A 27,757-nucleotide genomic window follows, 5' to 3' on the forward strand; every position below is an offset into this window, starting at 1 on the left:
AGTCTTTTTCTCTTGCTGAAGTTTATTCTTTTTTCTTCCTTTTTTTTTTTTTTTTTTTTTAGGATTTTTTTTTTCCCCTCAGTCTAGGTATCTTGAGAATCATCTGTCATCTTAATATCTTGATGCCATCAACACCTGTCATTCTTTTATGCCTTCTTCTTGTCATTTCTTCTGATGCTTTTATACCCTTACCTTCCAATTCACACTTAATTTATACTAGTCTTAGTGTTTTCATTGCAAACTTCCACAATTTGATACTGGAAAAAAGTTCTCATAGGAACAAAGAAACCACAATCTGTGGCTCCTATTGCAAAGCGCATGTCTTCAGACTGCTTTTATTTACATAGGCATAGAGTGATTTGGACATTTAAAACAATCTTTTATAACAAATTCTTATCAAAGCACAGCATGATTGGTATGGTTTTCCCTGGGGTGCAATGGAGAAGAGAACAAAGCACACAGTTGTGCAAAAACTATTATGCTAATGAAAGCAGTCTAAGAGGCTATATAGAGTGGTATGGACTAAAGCAACTTAATTCAAACACAATATAATATACAATTGCAAATGTAATACATGTCCCAAGAGACTTGACAGCTTCCCTGTAATATGATGGTAAAATTGTATCATATAGGTTTCCAGCATCACCAAAGCAAGGTCAGACTTTACTAATTCAGAGCTAAAAATCTGTGTTCTGGGGTTCAGAAAATGGTAACATCTGTAACAAAAAAATAAGTGGAAATATTAATGCATAGTGACAATGCTTAGTATTCTGCCTTTGGTGACTATACTTGATGAAGTAATTTTTTTCTGTAAATCCAGAAAATCACAGAATGTATCACACAGATATCAAATTAGTACACAGGTAGATGTCTTCTTTGCTAGGGAAATGACTGAACTAAATACGCAACTAGACTCGTATTTTTGCAAGGGATTCCTTGGAAACCTTTCCTAATGATTGTCCTCCTTTTCTGTTGGCAGTGGTGATTTGTCTGTTGTCTCAAATGTCAGTTAGGCTAAGATAAAGGGAGGACATGAGCGGCAGGTATGTAATCTTCTCTTTATCTCTCCTTCAATATTTCAGGAGTTTTACTTTAAATGTGGAGCACACCCAACGACTGACAGTGAAACATCTGTGGCTTTGAACCTCGTTACAACAAACAGTCGCTGTATCACATGTATAACATGCACAGATATTAGGTAAGTACAACAAAAAGCGTCAGAGATGCATGGTCTCAGTGCTTCAGAGTGCTTATCACTTTCAAAGAGCTTTTTTTCCTCTGCTGGTGTTCCTTTTTAAACGCTTTTTCCCCCCGGTATCATGGTGGAAAATGGGCCACATTTTTAGGTGTGTTCTTTGTTTTGCTGATATGATTACAATTTATGTTTTTGTACCTTAGTTGAGTTACAGGTGCAAATCTGACTGCTTAAATTCTAACTACAATGTCAAGTGCTCAAGGTAGTGGCGTAAGCGTGTAGGTCTTTGCTGCTAATCTGCATTTAAAAGCCAGTGGAAGAAAGCCCGATTTTGAGGGGGACAAACTGTTCCTGCAGAAAGGAACTTTTTGGTGTTTGTTTTATAAATCAAAGTAGAATTTGTTATGATGCATCTGTTCTCATGTTCTTGTTTATTGCAGTTTTAAATACTGTAATCCATCTTACCGTATGGTGTTTGGGCACATACATTCAAGAATACCGTTACTTGCAAATGCATGGATTAAAAACCAATTGCCCAAGAAAGGCAGCTACTATTGTTGTGAAGAATTACCTGAAACACATTTATCTAGTGGTTAAGAGATGTTTTGAGGTGGAACCTCAAAACTAATAACACCATGTTATACACTTTAAGTATTGCTGTTGATTGGTCTGCATTTGGCAATAGAAGAATGAATTTAGAAAAATTGTATAGGATAGCATGAAGTATGAATGAAACTTTTAGGAGATATCTTTGGGGGGAAGAAAAGCTGGATTCCTGGAATTAAGCTTCCTATTGAAACTAGTAGGTTGTTCTGGTTCTGTCCCAGAGCTAGTATAATTATATTATGTTGTGCTTGCGTGCTACTGCATTGATAGCAGCTGATTGGTTGCTGACAGTATTTGGCTCAAGAAAATTAGTCTTAGTTAGAGATTAAAAGATAATTGTGCATTGAAGAGTATGGTGTCCGTCACTTCCCATGTACACAGCATTTACAGCATTGCCATGTGTCTCTTTCAGAGGCTGCCTTGCAGACAGTACATGCTGAATTACTTAGATAGCTTGTCCCCAGTGGTTAGGTATGCAGCAGTATTAACCTCTCTGTAATTAAGGATAATATGAAGTTTCCATTCTAAGCCCAGCTTTCTCCTTTTCCCAAGAACAAGAGGAAGGAATATCAGCCATAAATATGCTTACTTAGGCTTGAGAACTCGTTATGATTATTTCTATCAAATTTGAAATGGATATGTTGACATTTTTCTGAATTGATATATTCAGTACAGAGCTATTCACCCATATTCATGAAGTTGTAATTTTTTCCTCTGTTTTGTGGCAAAGTCCCAAAGGAAAGAAAGAGGTAAGACATAATTGTCTGGATTTGCTTAGCTGAACTGTTCCTGGAACTATTGGCTTCCTAAACTGTACTAGTAATGTTTAGTGGGATTATTTATTGACATGTCACAAAAGCATATCAATTCTCATTAATTTAAATTAAGGCATTAAATAACTATGGGAGACCTAAGTTTCAGTAGACTTTTATCTCAACACACAATCTGGGAAAATTTATTTATGAATAAGCTTATTGGATTTATGCACTAAATAGGGAAGGAAGACACATCTTCCTTTTGGCCTCATGCTGTTCAGATTCTTTCCAGTTTACAGGACCCCTTCTGAGATGCTGTTAATTGACCTTAAAGTATTTTATTTCTAAAAGTTTGTAGGAGTTCTGACCAAGTACCCTAAGAAACAGAGTAGGATTTGGGTGCTTGAGCATCTGACAAGGCACTAGCAATTCCTAGTTATCTATCCATGATGGGGACAACAGGTTCTTTGAAGTTACTCATACACATAGTAAGCCTTTCAGTCTTCTCTTCATTTTGCATAGCAGATTCAGTTGTTCATAAATAGGTTTGTCTTCTGTTATGGAGCATAGAGATGCTTTTTAGATAATGAAAGTTCAGTTTAGTTTTCTGAACGGCTGACAGATTTTATTTGATCATAGCAAGATCTCTAAAGCCTGTGGCATGAGATGAGGATTAGATGGCAGATACTACAAAAACAGCCTACAGAGCAGTTGTATCCCCTTCAATCTCCAAAAAGTCAGGGGAATACTCTTCTGACCCAGTATGTCTTGTAGGCCATGGAATTAATTTTTTGGCAGGAGGCAGTGAAATCAGTTATCCCAAGAGTGAGCATGAGAGTACTCCAGCAGCCTTCTTGCAGTTTTAAAGGTTGTAAAAGCACTAATAAGTCTATGTAGCCAGAATTTGACTTCTCGTACTTCCTAGAGCTATAGGTGTAGATTTCCTCTCTCATTTCTCAAGTGATGCAGTGAAATGATGAAGAGGATATTCTCTTCTGCCTTATTGTATCCTTCGTAAGATTTTGTGGGTGACCTCTCTTCTCCTGCACACCTCCTAATCTCCTCCCACCCATGAGCAGGTCCTTTGTTACTGGCCTGTGGAACTGCACCAGATGAAATCAGCGGGAAGCAGGCAATATTATTTCAGTTCCTCCTCTCTTTCATGATTAACTAACATGAAACTATTGTACCTTGACTCTGCCTCAGTGCAGGTAGCACACCATTCCTTACGTGAAAATGTATACCAGAGAGAATTGCAAAGTGATAGTTGTTGGTCAAAAGAGAGAAGTTGCAATGGATACTTGAATTCTGTACTGATTTATATGGTGTGTCTTCTGGAAAGAGCTGGTTTTGGCAGCATGCTCTGTGGTGTATTTACAGAACTGGCTCCTACATACAGGTTAAAGGCCAAATATCTGTCTCAAATCAGTACCTCAGCATTTTGCAGGAAGGGTACAGACTAACCTACTTAAAAGTGGCTAGTTCTCCTGTTGCTTCCAACAATTCACTGGGCAAGAGGAATGATTTGGCTTACTGCAGTGCAGAGCCCTAGTATATGTCTGTTCTGCTAAATGAAAGAGGGACGATGGCTGGTCCCTGATCCCAAGCCAAATTGCAACAACTGACAGATATCCTACACAGTACTGTGATAGGTAGCCTGGCTGTTCATCACAGCCAGCTTGGGATAATCTTGAAGCTGAAACACAAAGACTCATTGCTGAAACTAGATCTGTAATGAAAGTATGCTTTTTATCCTAGTGGTAAGATGGCATGGAAAAGGGTTATTCATGTCCTAGTATTCCCTGTGTAGGGCTCAGGAAACATCAGAAGACGTCACCAAACACCATGAAGTACAATGAAGGGGTAAAATTGCTAAACTAACAACTGAGCTTCATGGGATAAATGGTATCTATCTCCAGTACCTGTGTTTACTGGGTTCTCAAGAAATCAAGTATTTCTAGACTGCGGTAAAAGTTGTCTATTCCTGACAACTTACTGTGTTTTCGTTAAGCATGCCTCTCTCTTTAAAAAGAAAAAAAAGAAAAAAAAAAAAAAAAGAAAACAAATAAGAAAAAAAACTTGTCTAAAAACCCCTTCTCTAGGCAATGTTAGAGGAACTAAAATGGAAGAAAATTGTTCTGTCTCATCATGTAAAAATATTGATACACATTTCTGTGATAACTCTAAAGTTTTGAGAATGTATCCGTACATTAAATGCTGATTATCTTTCCGAAGTTTGATTTTTTAAAACCATAGAAATTTATTATGCAGTTTTGTGTAAAGTTAAACATTTGTAGGTGATACCAAGAACTGAGGTAGGTACTAAGATGACTTTAATCTACTTTATTTTTTGGATGGCCAGTCTTGTGAGTTGTTAAAATATAATTTCACATGTATCTTTGGGTGAACAAAATAATTTTCCAATTAAAGCTGTAAAAGAAATTATTTTAGTTTCTATTTCTGATTTTGTTTTTTTTCCAATTGCAAGGATGGTCAAAGATAAGTGCATTTTGCAAAGAGCTAGAGATCGGACACTGAAATCATTTATCAGTGTTGCACAAAGGTCATTGTAATTTCTTGGGCTACTTATGAAATCTCTGCTCAGTTTTTTGAGTTTCTAATTATTTTCTCCAGCCTGGCATTCTTGGAATATTTATATCTAACTCAGAGAAATTACACAAATACCCATAACCTTTTTTGCTTTAGTTAAACATTCAGTGACTATATGTATTTGTGCTGGTGATTACTTTCTAATACTCCTATGCAGCTGAAAAGTAGCATCCAGGGCACTGCATTTTGTAGTATTTTGTGAAACCTACTTTCATCATTCTATAGCATTCAGGTGGAAAAGAGGAATAACTGTGTTTGGTACATAAAGTATTACTTTTTATTAGGTTCACTACAGTAAAATAAAAAATCTGTGTCTGTTCATCAAAATACATTTTTCTTCCTTTTTGCTGAAAAAATTTAAACAGGAAAAGGTGACAACCAGGTACTATTTACACATTTCTTAAATATTATTGTTCACGGAAAGATATACCATTTCTCTCATTGTTTCCATCCATTTATCATGGACAGTTAGTCCACCACAGGCGGAGCAGTTAAGTTCCAAAATTCTTGGAATGGCATATGTATGGTTTTAGCAAGGTTTACAGAGCTCATAAAAATCTTATTTAAAGCAGTAGTGTACTCTATGGTATATAGAAAAAATACAAAGCAGAAGTAATGCTTAAGCCTATTGCAATTTTTATTCTCAGGTTTACATTAGGCACACTTTCTGTTTGCCTTGGGTTTATATTTGATATGAATATTTTCATGCAGCTCTGACCAACAGAGTGAAATACTTCAGAGCCAAATACCCTTGTAGGGTTATGCTAAATCCATAGGCAGTATTCCATGTAGTGTAATGCCTTCCAATGTATTCTGCTTATCTACAGCAGAGTTAGTGTGAATTGGCAGCCTTTATGCATTTATATTTTTCTGTAGCATTCAAGGTGATGGTTTGCTATTTTATGTCTTTGAAGAGGCTCTTAATAGGTTGAGCAAATGGCTGAAAGTTGAAACAAATACTAAAACTGTGCAATCCTCAAGGGGAGATCTGCTTTTGTCAACTGTTTCTAGTAGAAATAACATCAAAAGGGGTTAGGAGTACCCCAGGGTACCCATAAATCAGGCTCAGGAATAACAGCAGCGTTAAGCAGTGTAAAAATAAAATGTGCAGAACAGAAGTGTCTCACGTCATCTTTCACAAACTAGGCAGGGTACAATTCCTAAAGGCACCGTTATTTTTAGCTTCCAACAAATACAGATAAGTGTAAAAGATATATAGGGCTTGCTGTCACTTAATAGGTAGAAAGATTTCTCCAGAATGAGAAGTATTTGCTGTTGTGTTATCAGAATTTTTTATCAAATTAATACCTACTTCATAATCTTGGACAAAAAAAGTTTTATTTTGTTTAGACAATGGAATCTTGTAATATGTTTTTCTGCTATTCAGACTAGAGTTTTAAGTGAGAGCTTCAGTTTGCTAGTGGTGAGAGTTAGAAGTGTACATGCTGGATGTTGTTCTTCAAGGATAACTGCGATGTAAGGTCTTTGTCATAATTCTTTTCAGCCAAATCAATTCAGACTGTGATCACATTAGACTCCATGGGCAGGAGAGTATTGGAGAAGGTCAGTACTTGGAGAGAAAAACTCAAAGTGAATGTACTATAGGAAGTCCTGTTAGAAATTCACTAGACAGCTCTCTTCTCCTTCAGTCAATAAAGAATGAATGACTCTGCGTGTCGTTAGGGATAACTGTGTGTTAATCTGGTTCTGGTGGGACTACTTTGAGCCTCCCAAGCCTCTCACTAGCTTTTAATCAGCCATCTTTTTTTTTTTTCAGTCTATTTTTTTTCTGAAGAAAAAGTATAACTTACAAAATTTTTCCCTCCAGCAGCAGTTTGTGCCATCTCCCTGTCACTCCTACTCAGTCATTTCCATTACTGTAAAGTCAGGACTAAGACTCACGAGCTTCATTTTTATGGGGTAGTATTTCCAAATTGGTAAGGGATATATAAATTTGCTTCTCAATAATATATATGTGAATGATTTTCAGTTGTGGATTTTACCTGCCAAAGGAAGACCAACTCCCCCAGGTTATTATGGGGATTAGGATTTTTGTAATGTAATATTTTGTGGTTTGATCTTTATGACATTGTTGTTGATATAGATGGTGTGCCAAGTTCCTTACTGACCGTTACATGCTGTCCTATATTGCGCATTAACATTGTACATTGCTTTGAAGTAAAATATTTATTCTATTACAGTTTAAAAGATTGCTTAGAAACATCTGAATTAATTTGCCTTACCTTTCTTTCTTTCTCTAAATACCTGGTATTGATGCAGTCTGGATTTAAAGAAAAAAAGAATATCAGAGGAGGAATATAGCAGTGATTATGGCAAAAAGTATATGAGGTAGCAGGTCTGCCATGGTATTCAAAAACCTTTAAAATACAAATAATTCCAGAATCTTCAGTTTCATGTGTTGAAGCAAATGTTGCAGCTGAAGGGACAATTTGCAGCATTCGGCTTCTGATAAGGATCCATATCTGAACTGTAAATATTTTCAAAGTGAAGAAGCTGTCCTAGAAATTTGATTCAGGTCAATTTTGCTGTTATTTGAAGAGAGTTTTACCAGAGACCTTCTGTTCCCTTCCGAGATCAAAATGCGGACTGTGTCCATTAAAAGACATTACCCGTGTGACATTTTTCAGAAGAGTAAACAGCACCTTAGTCTAGATTTATAATTGCTATTTCTCTTCGCTTCTAGGGTATAGGATCCTAAAATTATCCCTTGGGCCATTATAACCCAAACAAGTTGATAAATCTACATTTAGCTCATCTAAATATAAAGTACGTTTTCCCTCGCTGTGACCTGTGTTGATAATGCAATCTCTGCTCCAAATCTCTGCCTGTTACATTCTGTTGTCTTTACATACCTTGAGTAGTTCAAAGAGGATGGGAAAAGATTACATTAAGACTTAAATCTACTTTGTCGAAGTACTATGACCATCAGGGACAATGTCTACTGCTTTCTCTCCTAATGCTCCTAGAATTAATGGGATTTCTTAAGAATCACTTATTTAAAGTAAGAAATTAATCAAATATCAAACTAAGGACTGTTACAAATTAGTTTAGAGCTTTTTTTCTTTTCCCCAATAAGGTAGCCTATAGAATACTGATTGTTACAGCTGTAATATTTGAGTTCTGGTACAAACAAAACTGTGCAAAGAAAACATTTTGTTGGCACTTTTTTTGGTATTTTGAAACGGGAACAAAATCTAATAATGCCAGTAAGTGACCTTCATTTCTTTAGTGGTGCACACTGTGGGTTTTAGACTCAAATACTTGTACTGTGGGCTTCTGGAAGATGTGCCTTGTGCATGAAATTCAGTTGCCTTAACCTTTCCATTGAATTATAACCACTAGTATAGAGCAGCCCCCTATGGCGATGACGGGACAGCATTGCACTTCTTAATAGATCTTAATAGAGGCAAACCAGTAAGATCTGCACTGCAACTGCATCTCAGTGAGACAGCTTCCAGCATCTACAGATCTGTGAAGAAATTAATAGATTGGCAAAGCTATTGTACTGTCATATTGTATGTGTCCTTTGCTGGCAGGGGACAAGCGAGGAGGATTTTATGCAACCTCGCTCATCTCCTTTGCTAAACATAAAGCATGAACTTCCTTTCTCTCCATCTGGGAGAACAAAACCTGCCTACTTTCCCTTCTTTATGGTGCAGAAGTTTTTCCACCTTAATCCTTTGTTTGCTTGGTATATGTGTACATTTGACAGGAAGGACAAATGGAAGGGTATGTCTTGACTGCCTGCTGATTTTTTTACACTTACCCATATGTTTGTGAATACAAATATATATGACTTGTGGTATGTTTACATGTTTCTGAAACACCCACTGCTAAGTATTTTCAAGGTAGTCACAAGTGAATTTTATTTCTAATTTGAATTTATTTCAGTAATGTGCATCTCCAGCTTCCTATGGGATGCAATACATATCAATTTCATTTTTCATTTGAAGTTTCACCTGAAGCCTGCAGTTTGCAGAATATTATCAGTAGGCTTTACATTAGATCTTGTACCTTCTCTCCCATTCTTATTTAAGGCACAATTAATGCAGTGAGCTGTTTTTGCAGATTTCTTCACTTCTGTATTTTAGTGCATGTTGCAAGACACAAAGACTTAATATTTAAATGTATTTGGATCAATTAATAGTTTCAAAACTGAAATGTGTCAGGTATCCAAGTACACCACGTGCAAAATTTGGTGGACCTCACTTCCAAAATATTTTGAGGAAGCCTAAGAGTCTGACTACTTTCATATGAGCAATCAATGAAAAATGTTAGCTAATGAATACATTTTTTGTCCAAGTGCTGTAAGTTTAAATATAAAAGAATTCATTTGGAATGTCTAAGAAAAGCCGAGTAGCAGATGCTTGTGCAATGTTGTTCAAAGAGAGGTTTTTGAAACTTGCAAGCCCACAGTATGCCTTTTCTGTCATAGATGTTTGCAGGCTCAGGTGTTTGTGACTTTCTTTTCTTTCTTTGTAAAATGAATTCCTTAACGCGGAAGGCAAAGAATTCTCATCTCTGGTTGGTTTTGCTCCAGGCAAGGTTAGTAATATCTGAATATTATCACCAGCTGACAGCAGTATAGTGACCTATAAGAAATGTTATTGGAGGTCACAATCCAGTTGTCTTTGGGAAGACATCCATATTTCAAAGACTCACCATCACAGGTGATACTAATTAGCAAGCCTAATAATCTCAGCAGAGACCTGAGGTCTGAAGGAACACAGTAAACAAATTGCAGAGAGGTGTTCCTTTCAGATCTCAACTGAAGTATTATTGGAAGGTTTTGTGGAGGGACTTCAGCTGTTGCCGTCTGCTGGAGCAGCTGGCCGGTCAGCTAATCTTGCTGTTCAGTAAGCTGAGAGCTTTTGGACCATCGCCTTTTACTGTCTCCAACTTTCTTTTATAATATTTTAAAAATAAGCAACAATAAGGAATTGAATGTGAATAGGTGACAGCTGAAGAAAATTTTACAAAACCAAGTGCAACAATGAGAAGTCTGACCTTTTAAAAAAAATGTCACCGCTTTAATGTTTTTAATGAATTGACATTTAGTAACTAACATTCAATGTGTCATTAATGAATCATTGATGGAAGATGGGAGACATAAAAGTTCTTTGGAAACAAAGTTAAGTATAGAGAAATAACATGTCTTTATTGTGTGAAACTCGTTTCCAAATATAGTTCAGATAAAGCATTGTATTTTAGTTGTATATACATACACAACAATGTATATGTACACATATGGATCAACAGCGTGTATGAAAAAACCAAACATGTCTTTTAAACTTTTATGTATATTAATTTCTCTAAGCAGCTGATTTTGTGAAGAATGTTGCTCTGCTTCCTGTTTTACTCAGTTATATATTGTTTCTACTGTACTGAGGCAGATTTGAAATCTAGCACATCCCTGAGAGACAGTCCACGGTATCAAACAAGGACTGTACTTATTGTTACACCTTTCCAACTTTCCCAGCCATGACCCCTTCACAGCCACCCTCCAGCTACTTGGGGGCAGAACTACTCTGTCCTCATTAACTGAACATCAGCAGAAGTAGTAAAGGCAGAAAATTGCATTCATTTTCTGCTTAACTGACAGAACTTATCAAAGGTAGGAAGGAGTCACGGAAGGGAGTGTCTTGACTCGCTGCTGTTTTTTTAAACTCATACGTATGTTTGTGCATATAGGTATATATGACTTTTGATACATTTAAGTGTTTTGAAACACCCACTTCTAGGAGTATTTGAAAGTCACAACTGAATTTTCCTTCTATTGTGAATTGATTTATGTAATGTGCATTTCTAACTTCATATGAGATACAGTACATCTTCTCAATTTAATTTTCCCAATTTCAGTTTTATCCAACTCTCCTTTTTGTTTTATTCCTTATTTTCAGTGTCCTAGAGAGAAAGAATGTATGTAGAACAGAAATTATTTTAGTTGCTACTAACAAGTATCTATTTAATTGAGTTTAGTTTTGAGAAGTTAATTTTTAGTCTGTTGTCATTAATTGTTGTTTAGGAAAGAAGTGCATTCCACTAGGACAAAAGAAATGGAGAAGATACAGACGACTCAGTGAACTGAAAAGGATGTAGAGAGTGTAGGCTGTTATTGAAGCAGAAGTCAAATAAAAATAAGTAAATTTCTAAACACTCCTATAAAGGGCATTGAAAAAAAGATGAACACTAAGTCCATTAAAGCCTAGTTTTTGAAAGATGGCTTTGTAAGACAATTGTTTAATGTGGAAGAAACAGAGCTATTAAATCTATTTCTGACAAAGTCATGGAGTTAATAATTTGTTAGCATTTGCATTGATAATTAAATAATCCTTTTAGGCTGCTATGTCTTGGATAAAATCTACAAGAATGTATGTAACTAGCTTTAGATATGCAGAAAAATAAATATAGACTATTTGGCTTCATAAAGCTCTATAGAGAAAAAAGTAACATGAACATTTGCTTTCCACTATGGTTCATTTTTTTCTAGGTTATTTTTGAGTCATAAAATCATAGCAAGATCATTGACATCTGCTATAGCAGTGTTGTCAAACTCTTATTATTGTAATTTAGCAAAACTTGGAAAGGAAAAAAAGTGTTTGTGGAAGATACAGTTGGCATTTACAGCATAGAGAAACAAAAGTGAAAATATTAGAGAAAGAATGAAGCAGCCCGGCAGCTAAAAGCTAAATATGTACATGGCAGAAAAATTTTCATTTGTAGAAACTTAGCTAAAATTGAAAACAGCTGTATCAGGCAAAAGTACCAGGAGGTAATTTGTGAAATCAAACACATGAAGGGCTATTCATAAGACAGAGACCCTGTCATAATATGTAGGCAACTTTATTAAATGTTGCTTGACACTTCATAGAGTCACTTAATGATCTAATATGGAACAGTAACTGTTGTCCTAGGTAATGCCTTTAATAGCCATTCAACTCCTCACTGTAATAGCTCGGTAGGGACTGTTATCAGATATCATAAACGCCTAATTCATATAAACATTTTAGGACAATAACATGTATGAAATTTAATGGCGAGTTTGTACATATTGCTTTCAATAGATGTCTCAGGCAAGGTACTAATCCCCAAACTCTAGAAAAATATTTTTGATGTGTATCAATTTCAGGGGCATATGGGTACAAATTTTTGTCTGGGAAAACAAGGAGGGATTGAGAAATATGTTTGAGAAATATGTTCAAGAACTATGTTCATTTATATATGTATAATAAATGGGCACACTTATTGTTTTATTTCTCTATAAACCGTGGTGTAGAATAAACAAGCATAGCACTGTACTGAGTTGACATCAGTGTGAGGAAAATAGTTCACACATTTTCTATCGACAGTTGTAAACAACTGAGCATGCAAAGCTTTCAGTGCATTACAGTCTTGTAATCATTCAAAAGCAATTGATGGAACTTTAATGGAATTTATTAGCTGGAAATTATTTTGTTGTTATTGTTAGCAGCTCGTGATCATTCATACCTCTTTCTTCCTCTTCCTCTCCCTTGTTTTTTGGATGTTGTTAAAGGTTGACTCTGAAGACGAGACAATTTCTGAAGCCAGTCTCACAAAGAGTCTAGTCTTTATTTTCTTCTATAAGAGAAACCAGTAGGGTTCGTTCTTGGATCTTCTGCAGAGAAATTCCTTTTTCTTCCAAATAAATATGTTTGCATAAAACTTCATTTAATAAACTTAAATACATGTTTAGTGTAAAACTTAGCAATGTTGAAATACTGAATGATTGTAATAACGGTATCATTGTTGTATAATGATAGATGACAGTAAACATTTTAGTGTAAATTGTGATGTGACGGCCTAAGTTCATTATCGACTAAGACATCAACACGACTAAATTTTCCTTAATCCATGGCAAGTCAGGCAAGGATAACGAAAATAAATTCAGTCCCCTGGTAGAACTTGAAACATAGGCAGAGTCAAGTTAAAATTGTTTAGAAGTAACTGTTATGAACTTGGTGCAAAAAGATGCTGATTTGCAATGTGGTTTGAAAATGACAAGAAATAAATCATAGGAGTTTTCTTAAGTTCAGTCAGTGTCTGTGACATGTTAAGGGAGCTGCCTGCAGACATCTGAAGACTGATGAAAATGGAGACCATTAAGAGAATGATCATTTTCCCAGTACAAGTTCGTAAATGGTAGTGATATTGCTCTGGCAAGTCAACATAAGAATACTACAAGACAAATGGCACCAATTAGAACATGTTTTTATATTGGTACAAACTCCTATGCTAAGTCTTTTATTTTCACTTGAGATGTTTATTTTAGTTTATTTTAAAGTAATTCCTTATGGGCACTGGTATAACTTTCTCTTGTGGAGAAGACCTGTTTTACAGTTGATCTCCAGAGATCAACTGTGACTGTGGTTGGAAATGCTAATAGAAGATTTCGGTATTAGTGAATACTGATTAAAATAGTAGAGAAAGCGTGCATAGCTAGATAGCAAGATAACAGAAAAATGATGCCTACTCTGCTGAATACTTGAGTTAGCTTCTTTGTGCAAAGATTTCAGAGCCTCCCCAGAGTTTTTCTACAGTTATAACCATTAAAAAACCCCCTCCTCTGAGTCAGTTTCAGTTCTGTGTCACTTTAAGCATATGTACTCCTACATGTTTATTAAGCAAAACGGAGCTTTGATTAATTTTATCATATGTATTTATATATAATACATATTTATACATATATAAACATTTATGCGTAAATATACATATAAATACATATGTATATGTACTTGTTTCTTCCTTTGTCTTTCTTCTCTATAAGCGATCTTTAGTTACTTGAAGTGCATTACATTTTTAAACATTTTTCCTCCCCACTAATTACACTATTCTTATTTCACTTTGCACAGGAGACAAATCCGCCCATATTTCTGGTAAAAGTAGGAACCAGAGACAGTGCTTTTTTGGCATGCAAATGCCATTTGCATTTTTCAAATTGCAAATTCAGTTCCTCTTTCTTCTTCTTGTTTTGTTCGCAGTAACAAAAGAACAGTCAAACCTCTTCCCATAAGGTACATTCTCTGTGATCGCTAAAGCCAGTATCATACAAACCAGCTGCCAAGAAACCCAGGACCAGCCTCTTGAGATACGCTGTACAGCAAAGCTGACTGCACTCAGAGATGTTACCTCTGTGAATCTGGCCAACCTGTTCTTGCAAACAGATTGACAATGCTGATGTCAATCTTGAACTATACTCGTGAGCAAGACTATACCTTTGCTCCCTACAGAGCCTCCAAACTGGCTGACTTGCATTGGATTTTCTGGCAAAATAAGTTATATTTATTCACTTTTGGTATATATGCCTCAAAAGGAATCAGACCATGTCCTGATCACGAAGCATGTGGTGAAAGTGAAGCTGCAGTATGGTTCAATCTGGTTACATAAAGATAAAACAGCTTCAGAAAGTAATTGATTTGGTTCAGTGCATTTGTAGTTTAAGCTTGTGTTTAAAGTCAAATACCAAAGTAAGGAGAGACAAAAAGCGTTTTAAAGACTTCCATCATTGACTTTTCAAGTTTTCTATTTCTGTCTTGTACTTCAAATATATCTATAATTTCAGCCAAAATAGTTGTTATAGTTCTGTGGAGGCATATTTTTGTATGTGTATCTGCTAAAGTAATCATGTTTAAAAAGAAATAAAAATCCTGCAATAGGTATTAAATCAAACTGATTTTTCTTAAAAGCTTAATTTTTTTCACCATCTTTCAAAGGTAAGTATAATGGTCCTTTGGGGTAGAGGAAGTTTCGAGTAAGCATTCTGACTCTAGGTACTTGTGGTCTCCATTGCTAGTGAAGAATGGTCATGAGAGTGCACCTGGATAAACTGGTCCCTACCAGGTCCTACAGATGTGAATGGCAGGGTGGTTAAGCTGCTTCTCAGGAAGAACCAATGACCTTCTTATGCCTCGGTCACTGGTGGTTACCATCTTGTGTCAGAACCATTTGTCTCTTTTTTGAGTCTGCTGAAATCTTTGGACTCGTTCTCCCCTAAATCGTCCTCCAGTGGAATATTCCATTATCATTATTAGGAATTACAGGTCAGGATGGTATTAACAGCCATTTAAAGCTCCTTTCCATCAGTAAGATTTCCTCATCTGAATCACTCTTGGGAGACAACTGATCCTCAAGTAATGTCAGACTAGGGTAACTCTCTCCCCTTCTTTCTTTAGCAGCTTAATTATGTGATCCATTTTTATTTCAGCTGCTTGCTTCATTATATTTCTTTGGCTGGCAGATTTCTTCAAACAAAGCCAGGAATGCTGTTTGGATTTTTTTGTTTTGTTTTGGTTTGGGTTTTTTTGGTTTTGTTTGGTTTGGGTTTTTTTCTTGGATAGGATATTTTGTCCACTTTTTTTATTGGGTTATAGTTATTCCGCAATTTTTATAATGCCTATATTGTCTTATTGGAACTTTACTTTCGGAAATCTAATTTTAGTACTGTCTGGCCACATATTGATACTTAATAATTTGTTATGGTTCACTTAGCAAAATGTAAGTCTCCTCAAAGATGCTGTATAAGCTGTGCTGTCCTGGGATCAGTGGAGAAACGGAACAACTGCTCAGAGCTGCAGTTTGCTCCCTGCTATGCCCTCTTGGCCAGTCTCTCTTTCTTCTCCCACCTCCTCCTTTAATGGAGGAGGAAGCTGCACTGGGCAACATAAGGGAGGAAGAGAAGAGCAAAGCTAAATCTACTACTGTTCTTCATCCCATCCTGCCTATCCTATAGTTACCCAAATTTCAATGGGAATGACACATTATCATGGTGGGTCCACTTCCTCTCACCTTCAGCATTTTGTCCTGTCAGGTGGAGACCCTGTGATTGGTGTGCAGGCACCTCGGGCAATTCACATTTGACACTTTAGACTTTGGTTCTGCAAAGAATTTTGGGGGTTTAGGATTTTTTTATGATGTCAACAGGGATAAGTGTTTGCAGGTTTGGACTTATGTACTGCATAACTGCATATCATTTTCACATAAATAGAACTATAATTTTTTCCAGAAATAAGTATCTTCTACAGATGCACAGCCTGGTGCTCTCTCATTCAGCTGTGACCTTGAGAACTGATTAACAAGATTGTACTCTAAAGGACACAAGGCTTCACATAAAGCAAGTGAAGCATGTACAGGCCCTTGAGGGGTACTTAGAGTATCTCATAGACTCTAATGGTCATTCCTTTCTCTTTAATGCTATTAGGTGATTCTGGCTTACGGCAATCTGTAGTACTTTTCTCTTTATTTAATTTCTGTGCTACAGATTTTATGAATTATCCTATTACAACCCCTCTTTTGTGTTTTAAAGACAAAGTGCTCTATCTGTCTGGTATGCTTAGTATCTTCTTCAGCTCCTCAGATATTTTGGTTTGTTTTATTGGTTTTACAATGTCATAAACTTTGGCACAGTAAGAAGATGAAAAGTTAAGGAGAGTTATGTTTAACTAAACTTGAAAACTAAATAGTGCTTGTGAAAAGCATGCAGAGTGCTCTGAGTACAGAATACTAAAAGGAAAACCACTCTACGTTCAACTCATTGGCATTTCTTCCATTTTAATGCAATAACTTTTGGATGCTGCATCTAATAATAAAAAAAAATCTCAGGAAATATTCTAGGCACCATTTGTATTGCTTTTGATGAAAATCAGAATACTGCAAAAGCCTGGCTTTTTTCACAGCTGCAAATGAGAAGAAAATCGAGACTGCAGTGTGCCTGCTTGGTGATACAAGCACAGGAATTTTCTTCCAGTCGATATGCTGCTTATACATAAGCCAGGCAACACTTTAATAGACTTTCTCCCAGTATGAGATGTTCGGGTTGGCCTACATAAGCAACAAAATATGTGACCTGCTGCTGCTGTCCTCTGAAAGGCCTCAAGGAGTTTCTTGGTCAGGGGCAGAATAATTCATTTCTTGTTTCTGAATTTAGATATTCCATTATGGCTGTGTCAAAAGCAGTGTCTTCAGTTTGCAAGAGTGTTTGTGTTCAAAAAACTTGCCACGGAACCTGTATTCAATAACATGACCTTCATAACACTGAAATTTTTATGTTATGTTTTATGCTTTTCCTTCCAATGTTTCATTTAAATAAAACTAATATTTTGTAACTTTAATTATTTTTAAGTAGGCAAGTAAATTGATTGTCATTAGTGGCAATCCAGAAAGTATTTATAGAGAGCAAAGGGGTTAGAGTGCTCTATTTGCTGCTAAAATATTTCATAATAAAACCAGAAAAGCATGGTTTCTATATTGAATTTAAAAAAAAAAAAAAAAAAAGGAAATTTTGGATATATGAAATCGAAGTAGTGGCATTCATCTAACAACTTGAATCATCTTAACAGTTTGAGCCACTGGTATCGTCTTTGACATGGGATGAACTTTCCTGGATGTCCCTGTGTTTGACAGAATCACAAAATTGCTGATTGGTTGAGGTTGGAAGATACCTCTGGAGGTCATCTGCTCCAGCTCCCCTGCTCAAGCAGGATCACCTAGAGCAGGTTGCTTGGACCATTTCCAGACAGCTTTGGAATATCTCCAAGGATAGAGATTTCAAAACCTGTCTGGTAACCTTTACTGGTGCTTGGTCTCCCCCACAGTGCCACAAAGGCACATTGCATGCTCGTGTTCAACTTGGTGTGCCCCACAACCCGCCAGCTCCTTTTCTGCAGAGCTGCTTTCCAGCTGATCAGCCCCGTCATGTCCTGGTGCCTGGGATTTTTCTTCCCCAGGTGCAGGACTTTGTATCTCCCTTTGTTGAACTTCAAGAGGTTCACGTCAGCTCATTTTTCCAGCCTGTTGAGGTCCCTCAGGATTGCAGCATGACCCTCTGGTCTATCAGCCACTCCTCCAGCTTTGTGTCACCAAACCTGCTGAGGGTATGCTCTGCCCCATCATCCAGATCATTAATGAAGATGTTGAACAAGACTGGATCCGGTATTGCCCCTTGGGGTGCACTGCTAGTCACTGGCCTTCAACTAGACTTCATGCCACCGATCACCACCCCCTGAGCCTGGCTATTCAGCTGCTTTTCAGTCCATTTAATTGCCTGCCTGTACTTCATGAGGTTCTATATGAGGATCTTTAGAGAGACAGTGTTGAAAGCCTAACCAAAGTCAAGGTACACAGTACCCACGGCACCCCCCTCATCTAACAAGCCACAGTTAACTATTTCATGGCAAACTATAAAATTGTTTGCTAAAGTTTGGTTATGTGAATCCCACCCTGAAAGCAGTGGACTTCTAGACAAATAATTCACCAATTGGCCTGCTACCCTGTAGGGTGGTGGGTTTTTTAAATGGCAGTAGTTTGTCCCACAATGAAAACTGGGGGTGGGGGGAGGAAGCCTGTTGTAGGTTTCCTTGTTGGGGTTTTTTTGTTTGTTCATTTGTTTTAACCCTTGGCTGAATTAACCTGATAAATTAGTTCACAAGTGGATTATAATTCTTGGTGTAGATCTTGTGGTTAATTCATTCCCTTTGCTAACACCTATTTTACATGGCAAGCAATCTGAAATCTAGCTACTAAGCTAAGTAGTCAGTTCTTGGTAAGGGAGATGACTGTCCTTTACTTTTCTGTTTCTTAAAAAATGACTATTATTGTCCCTAGAAAAAGAAACCCTTTGTGTGCTGGCAAATAGATCAAGTAATTCATCACAAGTGTCTAATACAGTGTTTCTGGCAGCTGTCTTCAGTCTTGAAATTACCATAATGTCCTGGTTTGTCTGGAATTTAATTGAGGTCTGGTAATTCTTGAAACCATCACAATACCAGAATCTGTCTTCCAGCTGTTCCTAGTGCATAACTCCTAAAGTACCTTTTCTCTAGGACATCCTGAGAGCCTTCTCTTGGGTTTTTTTGTTGGTTTTTTTTTTTTCCTGTCATAGTACTGTAATTTTCAGTCTCCACATTAAAAGTCTTTACTCACTCTTTCATCATCTCATGCTTTGCTTACTGCAATCTTCTCTCCCTCTTCCTTTCTGTAAGCCCAATTGCTCAGCTATTACTGCCCCAAATGTCTAGCTATTTTTTCTTAATGTTTTCTAAATATTCCTTATCTTTGGCCAATGACTTCAAAATACTGGTAGCAAATAATATGTTGATTTCACGGATGTATCAAAAAAATTATAATTCTCCCTTTATCTGTTGAATGAATCCTCTAGAGTCAAACTCTTTAGAAATGAAACATCACCTGATTATGAGGCGGTGTTTATTTGCATGGCTGCACAGTTTCTGAGTGTGCTTTCGCTAATTTATTTTTGTTGGAGAGTTATATTCTGCCTGTAGATTTCTGCATACAAAAGTTTACGGGCATTACTGGTTGTCCCACCTTCATTTGATCTGACCGTTTGCTGATTACCAAATGGATGCTCAGTGCTGCTGTGTACATCTGGTAAGTCAGCGTTCATGATGCCTGCTGATGTAATGTGCTCTGCACACATTGGCCATTGCTTCTTTGTTGTTTCTCTTATGCTCCTAAAATTTCTTAAGCCTAGTTCAGACCCTGTGTGTGCTATAGAAATATGGTATAAGGCAAGGTGCTATACTGTAGCGAAGGAAAGAGAGGAATGTTTATCTGAAGAGCAGCATGTCTTTTCAGCCTGTCCTGGTTGAGGACATGGAATACTGGCAAAAGCTGTGAAGCGTACTCTAACAACATGGCAGTGTTAGTGGCTACGGTCAGAGAGCATGGTACTCTCAAAATCCCCTAAGGCAAATTTTTATTGAGTGTGGATAGAGACAATCACAGGCTCTGGGGGAAAAAACTGAGAAATCTACATGTTCATGTTCATCTCGCTCACTCCCAGCTCTAGTGTACCATGGTCAGCATTTCAGAAATGTACAATACACCATAAATAACTCAAAATGTTAAAAGATAAAAAGTTACCAAGGCTAAAGATGAAAAAGAATAGGGACAAATTTAAGATTTTTCTTTTCTTTACAAAAACAGTAAAAGAGATGTCAAGTTTAATGAATAATAAATATAGTGGAGGGAAGACAGCATAGGTTCTAGGTTATATCCCTGAACTCCTTGGAAGAGGTGGTTATCTTTGTATCATCATTGTCAGGAACAGCAGAATGCTAACATCTTTCAGTCTGGAATACCAACAGTCATTGCATAATACTGCAAATAAGTTGTGATATATAAACATGCACAATACAGATATACGTATGTAAACACTTATAGATGTATATATGTGTTTATGTCTTGTGTATATATGTACAGATCTATGTTGTGTATGTTTATATATACACACTACATACATGTGTGTATATATATGTACGCGTATGTTGCTAGAGCTACAGTAAAACCCCAAAACATTGTCCTGTATTTCCCTTTTGCCAAACGGACAAAAAGCTGACACATGAGGCCATGGTACTGACGAACATCTCAAAATTATATTCAGTGCTTTCAGAAGGAGTATTTCACTTTTAATGGTGAAGCTTGTTTAAATCCTCAGAATCAATGCAGATTTTTTCATATTTTCTAAATGTTAGTATAAGCCCTGATTTTTTTTTTTTTTTTTTTTTTTTTTTTTTTTGTGGGTAGGTCTCTGTTGGTTTCAGCTGGGATAGAGTTAGCAGTCTTCCTGGTAGCTGGTACAGTGCTGTGTTTTAAGTTCAGTATGAGAAGAATGTTGATAACACTGATGTTTTCAGTTGTTGCTAAGTAGTGTTTAGACTAAATTCAAGGATTTTTCAGCTTCTGATGCCCAGCCAGCGAGAAAGCTGGAGGGGCACAAGAAGTTGGCACAGGACACAGCCAGGACAGCTGACCCAAAGTGGCCAATAGGGTATTCCGTACCGTGTGACGTCACATCTAGTATAGGAACTGGGGAGTAGGGGTTGGGGAATCGCCGCTCGGGGACTAGCTGGGTGTTGGTCAGCGGGTGGTGAGTAATTGCACTGCGCATCATTTGTACATTCTAATCCTTTTATTATTACTGTTGTCATTTTATTAGTGTTATCATTATGTTTATTAGTTTCTTCTTTTCTGTTCTATTAAACCATTCTTATCTCAACCCACGAGTTTTGCTTCTTTTTCTCAATTTTCTCCCCCATCCCACTGGGTGGGGGGGGACTGAGCGAGCGGCTGCGTGGTGTTTAGTTGCTGGCTGGGGTTAAACCACGACAGCCTCTAAAACTAGAACGGATTATACTGGATATATAGATACAATTTTTTTTTCATTTTAACCTCAGGAAGAAAGGTCAAAATTTAGATGAGATGTTTCAGGGTTTCTTTGGAGTCTTGTAAAACATATAGACCCCTTGAAACTTAGTAAATATTTTAGTTATTGGTAGATCATCACAATATTAAATGGATCACAGAAGACAGGGAAAATATTAACCTTAACATTGAAAATGTGATATTTTTCCCATCGCGGTCATTGACAAAACTTCCCTGACACTTCAGCAATACAAGATCATTGCTGAGTCAATGACCCACTCGCTCACTCAAAATATACCTGAACAGGACCCCTCTCAAAGTATTGCTCATGTTTTTAACTCTTGCAGTCTTAAATGTCAGTGAAGGACATGTTAGTACCCTGTAAGAGATATTTAATCTTTCATGCAAGTCTATAACAACTTTCTTTAGAGGAAAACTAGATAATGGTTTATTCTTTCCTTTGCATTCTTGAAGGTATGTGATGCCTTAGGTAAAAGGCTCACGCTTTTATTTTAAATTTTAAATTTTAATTCATAAAAAGCACTGAGTGAACTTTGAAATATTCAATAGACTTTTGAAGAAATTATTAGTCAGTACAAAAGTCTGTACTGGGGTCCAACAAGTCAGCAGGTGGACTGGTAGATCTGTGATCTCCATGCTATTCATTGCACATCTGCAGTGTGATCGGACCATTCCTTCATGAAGAATGAAGCATTCAGAAATGAAGTCATATTAGAAAGTCTGGCCAAGAAAGTTTTAATGATCTAAGAGAGAGGACTCATAACTGAATTACTATTAGTGTCTGCTGTTCTTTTCCTTACCTTATTATGAAGGGGAAAGTTGAGTGAGAAGATTTAAGTACATTATTTTAAATGTATAGTAAGGAAAGTATGAATTTAATATTGCTAAACTCATGTCACGTAGCTCTATTATGCAAGCTATATTCAGTTTGATAAATATGCCTTAAGATTTTTTTTTTGGTATTGAGAAATGTTATTAAATTTATTTCATTTATTTCATGAACACATAGTAGAAGTAGTAAAAAAATTTCAAGACAAGTATGATCAGCTGCATAGGTTTGTGGGTTTGTGTATATGCTTTATTCTGTTAAGGTACACACAATTGTATCATACAAGGTAGCCAAATATGGATTTCTGTGTCTATAGATGTCCTGGGGAGCCCACAGATGCAGACTGGTCCACCTGCTTAGTGCTTTTTAAGTAGTGTACGCTTGTAATTTTTGTGGGAAGTTGGTGGGAGTTTGTCATCTCTGGATTTTAGGTGGTTTTCTATAAATTGCATCAACTACCTGTGTATTATTTAGGCATAGAAATATATATATTCAAATTGCCTTCAAGTAGTTTGATACTGCAAGTCTTAGTAAAGAGTAATCTATGGACAGGACTTGTTCTACTATCTGCTTTATTGTACGGTTCCATCGTTGTTTTCTAATATATTATCCTGTTCTTTGTACTGCAGATTCTCACTCATAGCTCATACTTTCAAGAAACTCTTAAAAGAGTCTCACTTAAAGACTCTCTTTTTAGGACTTCACTGTCTAGTCACAGAAGAAAAAGGGTGAGACTGTAAAAAAAAAAAAAAGGAGTAATTTTCATTCAGTCATGTTAAAATATCGGTACTTATTTAAAAACATTTTGGGGCACGAGTTCAAAGAAAGTTATTTAAGACATTAATAGCATCCAGATAGCTATATTCAATTAGCTAAATTATCAGAAGAATAGCTATTTTAACAGTGTACCTTATTTTGGATTTAAGACCTGTTTTCTTTCACACAATAAGGAGTATTGTTTGAAAATACACCATTTGCTACATGCAAGAAGTAGTACATTTATTGTTATTTAGTGACATTGGCAAGCTGTGAAAATCTTGTTCCAAAATTAACTTCCGTTATTTAGAGGCTTGTAAATTATTGTGCCTTTGACTCTCTAACTCTCTGCTTTTGTATTTGAATTATGTATTGGTTAATGAAACACCACCTTCTAGAAATCTGAGCAATTTAAAATAACGATTTAAAGCATTCTACTCATTCCTCTCAATCTTGCTGCCAATTTTTGTGACTTTAAAGTCAAATTCCTGTTACACAAACAGGGAAGTAAGCTATTATTTTAAGAAATCATTAGAATAGCAGAGGACATTGAAAGAGTTTTTGTGTAAGTGACAAAATGAAAACAGAAGGCAAGGTTGAATAGTAGCTGGTCTTGACACCGTAATGTGCCAAGGTACAGGAAGTGTTAAATGGAGCATCGTACCCCCCCATCCCTGCTTTTGTATTCCTCGTCGTTAAAAAGCCCAAGTACAAAAAACTCAGACATTTTTGTAGGTTTTTTGTCTGTCAAAGTTAAGATATTCCAGTGTTCCTGGAGCTAGAAAGAACGGGGAGAAAACACAGAAATTAGTTTAGCGTGTTAGAAGTGCTGTGCACCTATGAGAGGTGATTTCTTCATGGGCTGCTGGGCAACTTCTGCTCTGGTTGTAGTGCATTTCCCTGTCCCAGGAAAAAGAGCAGAAATCGAATCTACTGCAAAATAATTTTCTTTTCGCTGAAGTCTTTCATTTAATACAATGTGTAATGCTACTTGTAAGAGAAGGGAATAAAATATTTCTGTAGAGGTGTCCTTATTATGCTGATAGTGTCTCTATGGTTGTTGGAGGTTCTGCAGAACATTTAGACCTCAATCGCAGCCTCAGCTCAGTAAGCAGTTAAACCTGTGTTTAGTTTACTGCATCTGAATAATCCCATCAAAATCAACAGGATTTAAATGGAGATGTATGTGCTTTGCTCAGTTAGGGCCTAGACTCATCCAGTCTAATCTGTTTACATTTTTCTGAATTATAAATCCTCACATCCAAAAAGTACTCACGGAATATCTTTCTGCGTGAGGTGGGATTTGTAATGGTTTTCATCACAGGAAGTAGATCTAATAGTGAATATTCCGATTTTGCGGGGGGAGAATAAGACAGTTGTTCCTGGTAATGTTTGGAGTCATATGAATCAGAGTATCACTGGAGAGAGCTCTTTCTTCTGCCATGTGTTATTTTTCCTGATAATCTGTGCTAATCTGTATGCACACAAAAATGTGCATTATATATGCTTTATCTTTCACTTTGCTGTTTATCCTGATGCCTTGTAATGACCCCTTGTTTTCAGGGACATATTTATATTTTTTTTCATACCATATCAGAGCTTCCTGTTTTCTAGAAAATACATTATATGTATTTGCAATTCAGATAACATTTATCTAAGGCTTAAAGTAGTAACACTAGTACTAAAACATGTTAAAAGTATTTCTTATGAAAATTAATATTTTTCTCAGCCTGGTGGGCAATATTTTTGGCACTTCGAAATGTGTTACAGAAAAGTGAGCATTCCTCCAGATTCTAGTTGCTGATCAAGAAATAGGATACTGTTACTCTGTGTTCATGTTCCTTTCCTTTTTTAGTTTGTTTATTCTTGTCCAAATGTAAGAATATGTTATTTCTTCCTTTTCCACAGGATTCATAAGATTGTATTAAGCTCCTAAGGAAACCAGGAGAATATCCTTTGAAGTTCTTTCTTCCCTTGTCCCTCTCCTCCCTGCTATGTTTATTAGATTCTGCAAAGAATTTTAAATTTTTTTTTTAGATCAAAAGAAAAAGGAAAAGGGGAGGAAAAAGAGAAAGAGGGCTTTACACTAGATCTGTCAAGAATGTGCAAGAGGACATTTTTTATACCAGCAACAGTCTTTATTTCATTTTTTTCATTTAAAAAAAAAAATCTTTCATTAAAAGTTTTATAAATGCAGTAAGCAGTCATGTAGTTGAATTGTAAGATTTAAAAAAATTGAAGATTAAAAAAAAATCCACTATGAAGCAGATTTGTCAGTATTGTGTTGCCATCAATTTTAAATATCAATGTTAAATAGTAGGTTTTGTGTCTTGGGCAGTGTATTCCATAAAAATGGCAATCTCAAAAGAAAATTTTCCACTTAGCATTTACTGACATCTCTCTTATTGTTTGCATATGCAAGAGTGAAAAAAATCATACAGGTAAAAGGATCTATTTTCACTTATTTTTAAAAGTTGCATTTTTAACATTGCATTTCACGGTTATTTTAGCTTGGCTTTTCTTAGCATGCATATAATCAGATGCCAGTGAAAGATTGATTCTGCAAAGCTCTGAATACTCAAGTGCTAGTATAGCCTGTCATTTAAAGATGTTTAAATATGTGATTGGTGGCTAAATACACCAACAGAAGAACAAAGGATTATTCACATTAGCTTTTTTTTCAGTTGCCTCTTACTATTTTCTTCTCTAGTGGCTTGCCTTGTCAAGGTTAGGTCAGAATATCTAAATTTTGAGAGCTAGGAACAAAGGTGCACAGATAGCACCGAAGCAGGTACTTGCAAAATCTCAGTGGGGGTAACTATCAGTCTCATGGTGGATGGATTTCAGGACCTGAGGCAGAAGAACAATCAAGAATTACTTAGTGGGAATAAAGAGGCTTAAAAGGCAAAATGATTTTGGGAGCTAAAGGTTGGAACCTTCCTTCCTTGTTGGGACATTTTTGTTGTTGTTCCTTTTTTTAAAAATAACTCATGGTCTCCGTACAGTGTCATGGTTCTTTGATATTTAAACCTTCTTTGCTACTTTCATGACAGTATACTTTTATTAAGTTTAACTAGTTTGGGGTAATGATACCAGTTAGTACGGTAAGCATGAAGTCAATGATTTGTAAAAAGGTAGGGTCATGTAACTAAGAGCAGAAACCAGAGAAGTAACAGCTTGGTCTAGGCTCAGTTGGTTAAATGTTCTATAAGCATTGACACACAGCACACAGTCCACTTTTGCACCCTGGATTTCTGAAACACTGCTTGTGTAACTGGCATTGCAATAGCTGCCTGTTCAAAGTAAAAGAAAGAAATAAAGACTTTGCAAATCCAGACCTATACTATCGTTTCCTTAGTTTGAGTGGTCAGTGCTTGTCAGAGAAGAAATTTTGGCAACAACTACTACTGCTACTACTACCGAAAAAAAAAAAAAAAAAAAAAAAGGAAATAAAAGAACAACAGTGTTGGAGAACACAAATGTCCGGAATCACTACACTTGTCTGTGGTTTCTTTAGAGACTTTGACACCTCCTGTTAAAACTGAGTCATTCACTGGTTATGGGTCGTTGAATGCTGCAAGATGGAATGAGTAGTTTGACCATTTTGTACAGGTTGCCATACACTGTGGTTTGACTCTGACACTCTAAATATCCTGATTCTTTTTACTGAGGAATGTGATACTCTCCAGTTTGGGTCTGATTATAGCACCTGCTTCCTTCACGTGCTGAAAGAAATACTGGAAGGTTTGCCTACTTGCCTTCTTGCAGGTGTGACTTGCCACAAAGGAAAGTGAGGAAGCCTACTTTTTCTTAACGGCAGGTCCTTGGTAAATGATAATTCTCCCTGTGCAGAACAGCTTGTTGTTTTTGGAAGGCTTTGTAGATGTAAGTGGAACTAGAGAAGTTTGTATGAATGGTTGCAGTCTTTATACCTTTTTTTTTTTTATATAATTTAAATAACCTTGCTGTTTCACTCAGCTGCTAGTGGGACTAGCATAAAATTGTCATGACTGCACTGAATCAGCTAACATAGCTGGCTTGCTGCTTGTGAATTGCTGTTGGAAAAGGCAAGCAACCAGCAAGCCCTGTAGCACAGCCAATGACGTGGTATATGTTCAGGTTCCAGAAAAATTGTAGCTTTTTCAAATAAGAGTTGTCACTGTTAGAATTACTTCATAGAGGAAAGGAATCTCTGGTCACAAGTTATTAAATCAAACAAAGCATCTGTGGAGCAGGTTGCAAATAAAAGTGTTTTTCTCCCTGGCTTTAGAAGATCTAAGGGCTGCCTCCTCAACATGAGACTGGGGAATAAACATCAGTTTCAGGTGAGGATGTTAACTGCTGCCATGGATAGGATTTTGACTCTGGGTCTGAGATCAAGTGCAGAGAGTTTGTTTATTATTTTCTGTGTAAAAAGAGATTGATCCATTTGGTATTTTGATATATTTTAATAGGAAATATTCAGAAAATATTTTTGAGAAAAACTGTGGATGTTGGGACAAAATTGCTTACAAATCAGACAAGGAGATAAAAAAAAAATCAAGACCATCATCCTTGTGCATGCCAAGACAAAGGATTTTTAAAGACAGTGGAAAGATTTGTTTTCAATTATATTTTTATACACAATTCACAGTTCATGGATCCAGTGTTGAGCAACCTAAAGAAAAATAAATTTGTTACTGTTATGAAATCAATTTTGAACACACATCAATAGTCAAAAACCATTATCTCTGGTAACAGGATGTTACAATGACAGTATCTAATGAATACATTTATTTGATTTGTTGA

At 36.4% G+C, this 27,757-nt stretch overlaps 1 protein-coding gene across 1 annotated transcript in view; it reads left to right on the plus strand.

The window, feature by feature from the left end:
• PRKN (parkin RBR E3 ubiquitin protein ligase) overlaps window positions 1–27,757 on the plus strand; it is an 800,965-nt gene that overhangs the window by 417,422 nt on the left and 355,786 nt on the right. The window contains exon 6 of the mRNA XM_030022007.1: window positions 1,083–1,198. Coding sequence (XP_029877867.1) covers window positions 1,083–1,198 — 116 coding nt within the window. The remainder of the gene's footprint in view (window positions 1–1,082; window positions 1,199–27,757) is intronic.

The sequence above is a fragment of the Aquila chrysaetos genome, chromosome 8 (assembly GCF_900496995.4).
Source record: "Aquila chrysaetos chrysaetos chromosome 8, bAquChr1.4, whole genome shotgun sequence".
NCBI classification, from domain to species: domain Eukaryota; kingdom Metazoa; phylum Chordata; class Aves; order Accipitriformes; family Accipitridae; genus Aquila; species Aquila chrysaetos.